Raw genomic sequence first — 13461 nt, 5'->3', positions numbered from 1 at the left:
TAATCCAACACATCTGAAGGGCACCAGATTGTTGAAAACTGGTCTAAACACACCAGACATATTTCAGTGAAAGCTGTCTTTAAATGCTAAGTTTCAAGCTACCCAGTAGTAATACTTCCTAAATGCAACTCATCAAGTGAAGCAATTTTAATTCTAATAACCTAGCTTTCACCCCAACTTCACTCCAGTCCCAGGAAACCTGCATTATGAATTATAATCTGCTAACATGTTTTCTAACTACTAGTTGAAGAGTTATGTGTCATGACAGCTGTGTACAACCACCCACTGAAGGAACACACATTTGGACAGTAAATGCACTGAAACACTAAGCACAGTGAATATGCCAGGAATGTGTTAAAGATGTCACCAAGATCCTATTGCTGGATCCTATTGTTTCTTCCAGAATTGGTGATCTCCTGATTTCTTAAGTGCATCCTCTTATCTTGATTTGGCGGGCACTAGATACCACAGTACATCATTGTATCTAAGATAATGTTTTTAACTCCAGATTAGGCCAGGTTATGCCATGAGAAATGCCATGTTCTGATAGCAGCTCACAACAGTTGTTATTTCATTTCCAATTATAAGCATGCTAAGGGGGTGATTGTTTCCTCCCTTTCCTCATATAATTATCTGTATTTCAATTGCTGAATAAGGCTTAAAATCATCTCTGAAAGTAGGGGTAACACCACTACAACTTAGCAGTATGTCACTACTGAAACTATTATCCTAGTGTCAGTTTAAACTTTTTTCGATATTTTTGGAGGGAATGGGAAAAGGAGGGCTAGAACTACAATTCCACTTATAAAAATAATTGAATACATAGGAGGCCAGCCTGGTAGGGTGCAGGGCCATATCTTAGTTAAAAGGCACAGCATGGGAAACTTTCATGAATACAAGCAATTCATGAAAATTAATGTTGAACCACTAGAAAGATAAACATGTAACAAATGTGTTTTCAAGAGTAATTATTATCATCAACAACACAGGGTACAGATATCATATTTTAATACAAGGTAAAGTTTTTAAAATTGAAAATGGTCTTCTTCTAATATTAGACATGGGGAAAGTTTAAATTTTAGAGTATGGAGAAGGGGCAGTTCTCTATTTATAGTCATGGAGCTGATTTACTATTAAAAGGATGGAATGTGGTACTTTTAATTTGCATAACATTAACATCTGTCAATATTTTTCACTGTCAGAAATTCCATAGTCCCCTCTCTCTTTCTCTCTTCCTCTACTTTTTGACAACTTGGAAAACATTCTTTGCACTGCATAGTTATGGAGGCTGAGAACAGAACGACACACTTTTCAGTTCACGATTGCCCTGCAGTCACTTTTACATATTGTTATATGTTGAAGACATACATGTAGCCTTGGTGAACTCACTGAAACTGCGTATAATATGATATAGCATTGTGAGTTTCAAGTGTCTACCATTTGGTCATTGGGTTTGTTCCACAGCATATGTTTTCAGGTTATTTATGAATATTTTGAGTTTGTCACATAAAAATACAAATAAGCAATTAATAAATGGGACTTGAAAAGTATATTATCAAGAGCATTTTTTCAGCTTTTGCTTTTTCAGTTGCCAAAGGTGAAACTGAGTTGTATAGCAGGTGGAGATTTAGAACACTATGTTATCAAAATTCTTAGTGGATGATGGTATGTGTCCGCATGTGTGTCAGAATGGCTATTGTGCCATTTTTCTCCCTTCATCACCCTGTCCTTCACGTAATTAGAAAATAAAGATGTAGGAAGGGGGGCGGGGAACTCTGTGAAATGTGCTCCCAACATTTATTTTGGTTTAATTTTTAGTTCTGCCAGAATAGATCTCTGCCTTGATGGAATAAGCTCCAATTAAGTAAATCAATGTTGCCACATATTCTCTTTTTGAATAAACATGCCAGCATATTTCTGAGCTATGCAGAGTGGGTGGCCTCGATTTGCAAAAGACACAGTTGAGAGGTAGGGCATTGCGCTCCCCTTTCCTGCCCCATCAAAATGCTGTGGTTTAAGCTGCTCAGTGTACGCTTTCCTTCTCCAGGTTAATTAGCTAAACTTGGGCTTCAGGCTTCTATACCTCTGTACTCTGCTATGCCTGACAAATGAAATATGCCCACACGTCATGCCCTATGTCATGGTTCGTGATATTGTGTCCCTACAGTGGGCAGTGTGACTCCAAAATTAAGCTAGTGCAACCAGTTTCAAAAACACTACCCACAGAAATATTATTTGTAAATATGTCACAACTCATGCTTGCTAGCATCTGTTCTGTATATCCAATAGTAGCTGGAATGACTGGAGGATCAATTGGCAAGTCTTTTTTGAGTACCAAAACCATCACAAAGTAGCGCAATCAGTTGTTCTACCTGACAACTGAGGTAGGACAATCAGTTAGTTTAAGCTGTAAAAGTTTGTGTCCATTGCCTTCTACTGCTGAGCATTATGTTGAAACTTATAAAAGATAGATTTATAGAAGCATTTCTTCACTGAAAGGTGGCTTTGAATGTAATTTTTAAATCCTATGGTCTGATTTAAGGAGTTTGTATGATGGTGAGTCATAGAGAAGATGACAGGATAGAACAGATGACATATACAGTTCCTCATTTGAGACAATAAGCATTTTGAAGTTACCAAGTGGTAACTATAGACTTTTCAGTCACCATATTACAGGGCACAATCTATCTTGCCAAACTCATATGAACATTATGTTGAAACTCCTCACTTAGATAACTATTAACTAGATATACTCACACAAACTACCACTTGATTTCTCACCCACCCTCAGATCACTGCTCTCTGGGGAGCTTTGTTTTTTAATTAATATCTGTAACTATCATTAATAGTAGGATTTGAACATCACAGTAAGAAAACTGAAACATTACGCTATATTGTGTTTGAAAATATTGAAAGGTTACTGCCTGATTAATACATTTTAAATTTCCCTATAAAAATATAGTTACACATGGGATAGCTTGGGCTTTTGTTTGAAGTATATACTGTTGAACATGTTCAGTGAACACTAATTCAACACAAAGGAAGAAATCAGAGAACGCAAGCTAGGCTAAGGCTTGGCACAATATCCAGTGTTTTTCCTCAGTTCAAATGCTGAAAAGTTTGCAAGTTACCACATCAGTTGAAAAATAAAATAAAATCAAATTGTTAAAAATGAAGCAGTAGATATTCTAATCATGTATCATAAATATAAACAAATTGCTCATCTATTTTAAAATTATCTGATGTATTTTTAATGGCCTGGACCACACAAAAAGGCCACAGAGAATGATATGAAGCACCATTTATTTTAACAGAGGTCCATGCTTTGTAACAAATTGGAATTCTGCCCCATGTTTTTTTAAAACATCTTTAAAGCCGAATTTACTAACAAATACATTTAGGCATATTCATTTTTTTCTGGAAATGATCTGAAAGAAGGGTTCTAAAACTTACCACACAAGTCAGGTCTCTTGATACATCCACTACTTCCTGTGCTACTTGCAAGTCCATTAAAGGCTGCTAAGCCATCAGAGCTGTAGGCTCTTAGGACCGACAACATGTTTACTTGCTTCTCTAGGACATGTGGACTTTGAGCTTGTTCAGGTTTCATTGCACTTTGTGCAGCTTCATGAGGAGGAAGCAGACTCTGGCTGTGCCATTGCTTTTCAGAAAGTGGCAATGGTGATATTAGTCCTTGTGATGCTTTTGAAGCAGCACCTTGTATGCTGTCCCCTCTCTCTGCGCTGTCTTTGTTCAGACTGGACAATGGTTTGTTCATGAGATCAGATTCTGTCTCAATGTCTTCATCATCAATGGTTTCTTCCTTGGATGACTCCATGTCTTCAGACGAAGCTATATCTGACAGGTCATCAGTAGCACTTTTATTTACAGAGTCAGAAAGCAACATGGTGGAATCATCTTCAGATGGTGTTTTGATCTCAGTTTCACTAGTGGTGAAAGAATTATGTGCTCCTACAACTCCAGAATAAACACCAAATTGCTTATAGAAGTCTGCTGCAAAATTATAAAAAGTAGAATCCATGTGACCAGACCAAGAAGTATTCTTTTGTTCTCCTGGTGACTCCTTGGATCCTTGATTCATTCTTTCAGAAGCCGGGTCAATCTGACCAATCAAATTGGTAACTGCAGCATCTTTGTTGGATTGTATGGAAGTTGGAAGCAAGCTGGCTTTATTTGCTGAAGCAATGGCCTCTCTAGATTGGTCTTTACCATTTCGAATTAACCCTAAAACACCATCTTTACGCTTGGCTTTGCCTAAATGATTAGCTTGGAGATGAAGAGCCATTAACTCCATTGATGATGTTGTGAAAGAACAAAACAAGCAACCATGCCAAGCAATATTGTCTTGGACTGTAACTGATGAACCTGGAAGACTAGTTGCATCTGGTCTTACAGAAAGATCAAGAGGTTCATATTGTGATTTTTCTGTTTTTCTTGCCTTGCCGGAGACTTTCTCCTCACCACTCTCTGAACCTAGAGGCTTTGTGGGAAGGCAATCAGACAGAGCTTTGTCCTTCATTTCTTTTTCTTTCTTCAAGGAACTGAGCACAAAATTGTCCATAAAAGCCTGCAATGACCCTTGAAAATTCACCCCATTTCCAACCATGCTATGATATGCTCGGCCCAGTTCAGAAAAGCGTGTCCCTTTGGAAGATAAGTCAGAACTTTTCATATTGTCAGGAGAAACATCTGAAGACATGCCAACTGAATGGCCTGGATGTTCTCCTGAGGAAAGCATTCCTGGTGACCACTGCTGAGATCCCATGCCACTCCGGAAATCAATACCAGGAAGACTTTTGAAAGCCCCTCTAAGAACTTCAGGTCTAATAAACATCGATCCTTTATTCAATGTTTCTTCTTTGTGGTCTTGACTTTGAGACTGACCAGAAAGCGGTCCAGCTCCATTCTGCCGTTCCCGGTGGTGTCGTTCCAAATGATATTTTAGTGACGCAGATTGAGTACCGGCATAATCACAGTGGGGACATTTGTAAGGTTTTTCACCTGCAATTATCAAAAGGAAAATAGGTGTAAAATTAAATTTACTTGAGGGAAAAAAGACCTATCCTCCTAAATTAAAATTAGCTCCATACAGCTATTAATTTTTTTCTAATGTTACCCTCCCCTTCGAATTTAATTAATAATTTTAGGATTTTGCTTTAAATGGCTTTCTACTGGCAACTCAAGATTGTCATACCATAAACACACAGTTAGCTATCTTTCCCTTAGCCTAATATGCTAAAACTGCTGTAGAATTAAAAGCTATGATTATGAAAATGAAGCAAAACTATTCCACCACAGTGATCATTAAAAGTACAAGCGGGGGAGAAAGGGGGAAGGGGGAGACAAAGTATGTAACAAATGGATGACTACAATGTTTTTCTGTATACAATAGCACTAAAATTTGTTTAAATTATACACATGGAAACCATTTTTAAACCTAAAATTTTTATGGCACTGTTACGCAAGACTGAAATGAATGATTTAAGTCTTGCTCTGCAGTAAATCATGGATATAATTAGCAAATGGCATTCTGCACAAGTAATTTATCATTATTTGGAGGGCACCATTCCAGAAGGATTCAAAGATCTGCAGACCTGCTGCATTGTTTCCAAATAAAGAGCTATAAATACAGTTTCTATAAAATATTAATATCATCATAGTGCAGTTACAATTGCATCGTGTTAAGAACATATAGTTAAGATAAAGGGTAGTCAATAAATATTAAAGGGAAAACGAGTTATAAAGAGGTACAAAATATATGTAGTTTCTGTGTTTGAAATTAACATTATCTACTGGATTTTGCAGTGCTCTAAATTTGCACTAATGGTACCTCTAATGCTCCAGTAGTAAAATGTGTAATTTACCTCTAATAAGCACTTTTCAACAGAGTAAGAATTGGCTTAAATAGTGTTCTAAAACATATAAGATGATCTTCATGAATTAAATATAAATTTTCTAATTCAGTGCTAAAGTTGTATGGCTCTTTCTGATTTAGAAGAAGCCTGGGTGGCACGGCACAGATGTGGAATATTTACAGAAATTCACACATATACATCCGGAAGGGAAAATATGTCTAGATAAATGTGAATTTAAATGTATACTGAGCACTTGTTAGCATTGAAGGGTTTCTTTGCAGACCTGAATGCTGGAATAGTCATTGAAACAGACAGGAGTCTGACAGTCCTAGAAGCTTCTTTTAATAGTGCTCTGTCAACAACAGCAATTATTTCTCTAAGCAACCTAAACAACAAGGAAGTGTTCTCTCCCTCTCTCTCTTTCTCTCTCTCTTCCGTTTTCTTCCTCTGCACTGATCTAAACACCAAGGCAAGCCATCTGTGAACTAAGCCCTGGAAATATTTCTCTGCTTTTGTACTTCTCTCCTCCCTGCCTCCAAACAAGAAGCACGAACCGTATTGTTTGTGTGAGACAACAGTCTAGTTGAAAGGCTAGGCATCCTAAACAATTTTTTAAAAAGAGTGTAATGTTTCAAGACTACTCAAAAATGAGAATAATAAGGATTTCACTGTTTGCAGTGTGTGACATAAAACAAGCACACAAGTGACTCAGAGTAAGGACATGAACGACACTTGCAAATTCGTCCTTGACAAAAGAATGCCCATAAAAGACCTGTTGATCTTAAGATTTTTGATTTCAAAGCAAGAGTGAAATCACTAGTGGGTTTTTTGGGAAGGAGAGAGGTAGCATTTTTAAAAAACATAAAATGTTGCATTTATTTTTCATTAATTTAGTTTCAGCTCTGATGAGAACACATGTAAATGGCATTGTCTGGTGCATCAATTATTTGCTGAAAATGAAGGGTATCAATTCTGCCTCTCGGGAGATTGCTTGTATTATAACATAAATGTTTAGAAACTCCTTTGTCATGTAATTATTTCTCTAGCAGTTTTCCCAGAGTAGCACATTGTATTACAGGTTGAGCCTCCTTGATCAGAAATGCTCAAGACCAGAGTTTTTCAGATTTCAGCCTTTTCAAATTTTGGAATACTAGCAAACCTGGTGAAAGAGGGATGGTAACAAAAAGTTTCAGGTTTTGGAGAATTTCTGGTTTTTGGATGACAGAAACTCAACCTATATTATCTACTAAACTTTATCTATTATATCTACTATAAATATTTTATTATATACTTATACTTTATCTATTATATCTATCACTGACTCTCATGCTGCTCATACCTTCAACTGCCCTGATTTTGCAGGAACAGTCCTATGTCACCCCACTATTCAGGGCCAGTTCATCATTGAGGCTGTTGAAGCCGCCTCTTGGGGTGCAGCCTTTGGGGGGTGCCCTCCAGGCAGCGGCGGCAGCGACCATTGGGTCGCTCGCCGCGGAATGAGGAAGTCCTCGCTCTTCTTGCGAGATTTTGCGAAATCTCATGAGAAAGCGAGGCCTTCCTGGAGGCCTTTGTAGTTCTGCAGCTGGAGAGTGCGGCACCGCCGCCGGTATGTTGGGGGGGCATAATTTCGGGGGGAGGGGGCGCAGCCCTAGGTTTGCTTACATAGCGAAAAAACCTCTGCTACTATTTCAGCTATTTTTTTTAGAAGTCCTGGTATCTCTCTTCTCTTCCCACTTTCCCCCTTTGTCTTTAGCTTATTTCCTTGCTGCAAAATGAAATGTAGGTACATAAGTAGTTTGCACAGAAAGGGGCAAATCAATGCCTTTCCTGCAATATTCAGGCAAAACAAAACTGATGTAGTTCCTCAGTGCTTGTGTTTTTTCCTCATTAACAATGTTTGTTATCTGATATAGGATATGTATCCCAATTTTCATCTGTGAAATGTTGGTGGATATTTCTACACTGAAATAATATTGAAAAACCAAAACTGAAAAAAGGAAGCAGTGACTGCACACAAAGGTGAAAATAAATACATGGAAGAAAAAGACTGAAATGACCTGGAACCATTCACACTATGTCTTCATTGTTATTTCATGTTAACTGTCATGGTTCCCTCCTATAAAATTCGTACATTGACAATTTATCCAGAGAACTCATCAGCCTCAACAAACTACGAACACCAGGATTCCATGGGATGGAACCAGGGCACTTAAAATAGAATAATAGCATAATAATTGTGTAGTGTGAATGGGCTTCAGGGATTAAACATGTTTCTGCTCAGCCATGGAAACCTTTAGGGTAACCCTGGATAAGTCACATATAAAATCCAGATTATCTGCTTTGAGCTGGATTATATGGCAGTGTAGATCCAGCCTCAGAGGAAAGCAAGAATAAACACCCTCTGAACAAATCTTGCCCAGACAACCTTAGCATATCCCGTAGCATCACAATATTTCAGGATTGCCTTGAAGACAAACAACTCCAATTTAGGAATTTCAAAGAAGCTTCTAGGATGGCCTCACCTCTTCTCTAACCAAACCCCTAAATCAATAGTTAAAGAGATAATTTTAAGAAATGTGTAGCTATTCTGTTCTTTTCTATGAAGTGTTTGTTCCAAGTAAGAAAAAAAAAATATCAATTTGGTAACCCTCATTAAAAACTCACCCTTTTTTCACCTTGCATTTAAAACATATATATGTATGTTTACACTCAAAACGTGTACACATTTTTCAGCAAAATATTATCAATGTATGTATATTTTCTTGTTGATCAACCCTCCCGCCTGAAAATTGCAGATTAATTCAGAATGGGAAGGAACAGATTTATGGATGAACGTAATTAATGAATCAACGGTGAAAGCCCAAAATAGATGGATGCCCTTGTACACTCCTACCTTGGACATATATTCCACATATTTAGTGGATAAGTTAGATCATTGATTCTTCGCTGATTGGTTACTAGCTTGATGAGGACAAGGGAGAAAACTTTTTAAGTGGCTTTCCCCAGGTTGAGGAACTTCTTTCCATGGGAGGTCTGCTTGGTCCCTTCCCTGTTTTTTCCCACCAAAAGGCAAGATCTTTTAATTTTAGTAGGCAATTCTTTCTTTTTTTCATTTGTAGCAACCCATATAACTTTTAATATAGATAGGGATATTGTGTCACTGGCCACAAGCAGCTCCCTGCAGAGGCTTACTAGCAACATTTCTTCTGGTGAAGTCACATAGTAGACACTGAATCCATGGCTAAGGGGATCACTCTGTACTGCTTCTACAGATTGTTTCTGATATCCCCCCCCCCCCACACACACACACACATGTAGACTCACACAAGTTCCAACAGGGGAGAAGGACGCTTTCTGACATACGAAAGTGCAAGAAAGATGTACATCCTTGAGTATTTCATACTCCTGTGAGTATGATTATTCATAGCAGTTTTCTTCCCAATGTTGAAGAAAAAGCATATGCATCCGCACTATTTTTTCTGTATTCATAGTTACGGAATAATTATTCTACAGGTAAATAGATTCGACTATGTGTTGTCGAAGGCTTTCATGGCCGGAATCACTGGGTTGTGTGAGTTTTCTGGATTGTATGGCCATGTTCCAAAAGCATTCTCTCTTGATGTTTCACCCACATCTATGGCAGGCATCCTCATAGGATGCCTGCCATAGATGTGGGCGAAACATCAGGAGAGAATGCTTCTGGAACATGGCCAAAGAGGCCGGAAAACTCACAGCACCCCATAGATGTGACTGTTTACTGCACAAAAAATCCACTTTTTTTGTACAGAAAACTTGGGTTTTCCACAAAACTCTCATTTGAATTTCTTCAAATAATAATTTCTACACACCACTTTCAAACATTCTAATATTGGGGGATCTACACGGAAGTCCTTCAGGATTCTCATACTTTCCAGAAGGGTTTTCCATCCCATGAGCCCAGAAAGGAGTATTTAAATCCTTTCCATTTCTAAAGTGCAACCTACACTTCCTCTGGAACTGACACTAGGCAACAAAACCCAGAATCTTTGGGTCTATAAAACCATAATGAAATAAACAGATAAGTTTCTGTGTGAACTAAGTTTCAGAAAAACTCTGCACACTCTTTTTAAAGGACAATTTAATCAATGAAAGGGTTATTGATAACCTATTTTATCAATGGCAAGATGGAGATTTTAGAAAGAGCTGCAGTACAGTTTAATTAGTTCATTATTATGCCTCTTCCTGCTCAGTACTTTCTTTTATCATTCTAATCACTCACTTCACACTTTTGAAACCAAATGGAATATCAAAGGTTCTGTGGGATTATTTTTGGATCATGCACATGTTCCTCAAAAAGTTCATCTGTTTGTCAGAAATACCAGTTGCATTTTGAATCTCTTTACTCCCTTGCTATTGTGCCGGAGAAAGATGCAAGCCAAAGACAAAGAAAAGGTATACAATTATTCCATACTCTTGCATTCTGGCTTTCTATTACCTTCTGTTCTAATGCACAACAGACAGAATATTTTTTTTAATTTTTGCAAAGCTATATAATTGAATTTAAATCCTATCTTGGATATTTATTTAGTCTTTCTACTCGACTTTACATAGTTAATACTGGGGGAAATAAATATGGATGCTCCTTAGCTCTGAAGCTTCAGTACATTAATATAAACTGTACACCAATTCCCCCAAAGCATATATATGTTGCAAACCTGAAGACTTTTTACACAGCTGCTTATTGCTAAACAGTGTCTTGTCCAGAAGGGGACAATCTGTGTCTCTAATTGCTGTCAGTGAAGCTGAGATTCATTATGTGACTTTCCCATTAAAATGTGAGCATTAATTTGTATAATGAAATATCACCCACTGCAGTGTTCATTAGCCATGCCCTACTGTATACGCCACATTGTTAGCTACCTAGAAACTGTAGTTAATTTCACTAATGGATATTTCCCTACTTAGTGTTTGGTAGGAAATTTATACTGTAACATTACCTCTTAAACTTTTAAGGAAATTTAAATTCAATCAATTATTTTCAACAAAAGTTTGGGATGTCATTAAGTTGAGAAAAGCCACACGGTGCTGTGTTAAGGATGGGGTTATCTGGAGAAATGTAGACAAAATGAACAGAATCTCCAAATCTTCCTGAAAATAGCTAAAGACAAGCTTGCTTGGGAAAGGTGGTTGATTTGAATTTATTTAATGCAGCTTCAAATTAGAGAATTTAGCTTGGCCTTGATTTTTATAAAAGATAATAACTTCTGACTGGGAGTGACAATACAGGCTGTTTCCACACCTAGAACTATGGTCTTAACTTGTGGATCAAAATCTGGACTTTGAGAGGGTCACACCAACAACTACACAATCATCTTAGGGAGGAGAGAAAATAGTAAAGGAGAGGGGGAAAGAAAGTTTGTGTAAGAAGAAGAACCAGGAAAATATCCATGGAGAACAAACTGGTAGAAAAGTAAGAGGGAGATACTGTTAGGCAAGTATAGAAAATGTTTGTGATATCATCATAGTTGTTGGTTTTTCTATAAAGTGTGAGCATGAGCCTAGTGCCCAAGTTGAAGATTGTGAAGTTAGAACATATATTTTTAAATATATCCCACAAAAGCATTAATTGCTAGTTAAATCAACATTCTTCCTTGGAGAAGTTCTTCTTAAGGTTTATATAGGACTAGTGCTTCCTACTCGCCACCATTGATTATTTTAGTGTTAACTATGGGTTTGGCTCTAGGAAAATATCATTTACAGCACAGACTTTTGCAGAACTGCTTGAATACCCTTCTAACCAACAAGTGCCAGGAGTATCAAAAAATACATGAGTTAATGTAGTGCAGAAAGACAACAAAATGTTAGTTTTAATCATTTGATACATGATCCAGACTTTAAATCAGAGGTTCTCAACTTGTGGGTCCCCAGGTGTTTTGGCCTACAACTCCCAGAAATCCCAGCCAGTTTACCAGTTGTTAGGATTTCTGAGAGTTGAAGGCCAAAACATCTGGGGACCCACAGGTTGAGAACCACTGCTTTAAATGAAAGAAAAGTGCACTGCAAGAAACTGAAGAGATGTTAACGTAAAAATTATTAACCAAGGAATCTAATATCTTTTTTAAAAGGAGATGTTTCTGTCATTACAACTAGGCATATAAGGAGTTGGTTTTTAAAGAAAAATAATAACCTTGTGATTGGTAGTATTATATTGTTTATCAGGAATATTTACAATATGTTATTCTTGTGTTGCGTTTCAAAATATTATCATCATTATCTTCTCATACTTTGTTCTCTAGTTAATGGAAACTGATCTTTATCTGTTTTAATATTATTGTACTTTTCAAATGTTTTGTAAAAAGCTGTATAATGCCTCTGTGGGTTCATCGTCTTAGTTTTAATGGAAGCGTTTCTTCTCTGGAAATTGGGGGTTTTTTTTTTTAGCTTTAAGACACAAGTTTACAAGGAATAAATACTAAAATATTGCCACAAATTATTAGCTATAGATTCTGAAAACACAATTCAGGGAAGACATCAAGTAAAAATGTTTTTGTACAAATCCAACTAAGTTCTATTAAGTATGGATTTATTTAGGAAACATATGTTTATTTATGATGTTTCCTTAAAAGTTTTGAGTGTTAGATTACCTATAACACTCTCCCAACGCATGGAAATGGAAGTCCTAGTAAAAAGAAATTATTGGAATTAGAAGTTTGACGGGGAGTGAAAAAACTGCATTCCTTCTTCTCCCTCCTACCTCCTCTCCCTTCCCTGGTACTGTCCTTATTTAGAGAGAAAAGGAGGCAAAAAGCACGTTTGTGTTTGGAGATATACAATTTGGGGTCTTCTCAAAACATGGATTCAATTTGCTTCAGAGGAATCCAACTTTGATTCACACATCTCCTTAATGCAACATGCTCACCTATTAAACCAGTTATACCAATACATTAAGGTTAAGTGCTTATTAATAAGGCCCAAATCAACCTCTATCTCCTTGTCTTCATACTATCTGATTCCATAGTACTTTCCTAGTTCCATTATTTCATCTTTTCTAGTTCAATTATTTTTTCCTTGGGCTCCTGTTGGAAACCTCCTCTGTTTTTGAAATTTCACCCATTTTCACCAAATGTACAAAAAGTGGTATTTGAGGGTGCAGCTATACTGTAGTATTAGTGCAGTTTGAGGTCACATTATTTGCCATGGCTCCATGCTATGAGATCATAGGAGTTGTAGTTTTACAAGGTCCTTCATCTTCTCTGCCAAGGTGCCTCAGCAAACTATGAATCCAGGATTCCATAGCATTGAACCACCGCAGTTAAAGTATTGTCAAACTGCATTCATTCCCACAAGTAGATGTATACTAAGATTTTAGGAAACTCTGAGGTCTCGAGGCTACTCCATGGGACACAGCTTTGGAATTTCTTCAACATCTGACCTACAGGGTTGATTGTGATTACAAAGTTTTCTGGAACATTAAGCAAAGCAGAAAAATAATAATATTATTTTCTGGTCCGTTTAACAAAGGATCACTCTCTTTTTGAATATGAAATTCTCACCCAGGTTTGACACATCTCTTAAAGAGAGACTCTTAGTCTTGTCTTTTAAGATG

General features: G+C 37.1%; 1 protein-coding gene across 8 annotated transcripts in view; it reads right to left on the bottom strand.

Moving 5' to 3' along the window:
- The window catches only part of znf536 (zinc finger protein 536), a 486877-nt gene that overhangs the window by 177527 nt on the left and 295889 nt on the right, over nt 1–13461 (bottom strand). For all 8 annotated transcript variants that reach the window (XM_062961829.1, XM_062961827.1, XM_062961831.1 and 5 more), the window contains one exon: nt 3454–5022. In XM_062961829.1, the coding sequence (XP_062817899.1) occupies nt 3454–5022 (1569 nt within the window). The remainder of the gene's footprint in view (nt 1–3453; nt 5023–13461) is intronic.

Source organism: Anolis carolinensis, unplaced genomic scaffold (genome assembly GCF_035594765.1).
Source record: "Anolis carolinensis isolate JA03-04 unplaced genomic scaffold, rAnoCar3.1.pri scaffold_9, whole genome shotgun sequence".
NCBI lineage: Eukaryota > Metazoa > Chordata > Lepidosauria > Squamata > Dactyloidae > Anolis > Anolis carolinensis.
This window is presented reverse-complemented; position numbering and strand designations above follow the sequence as displayed.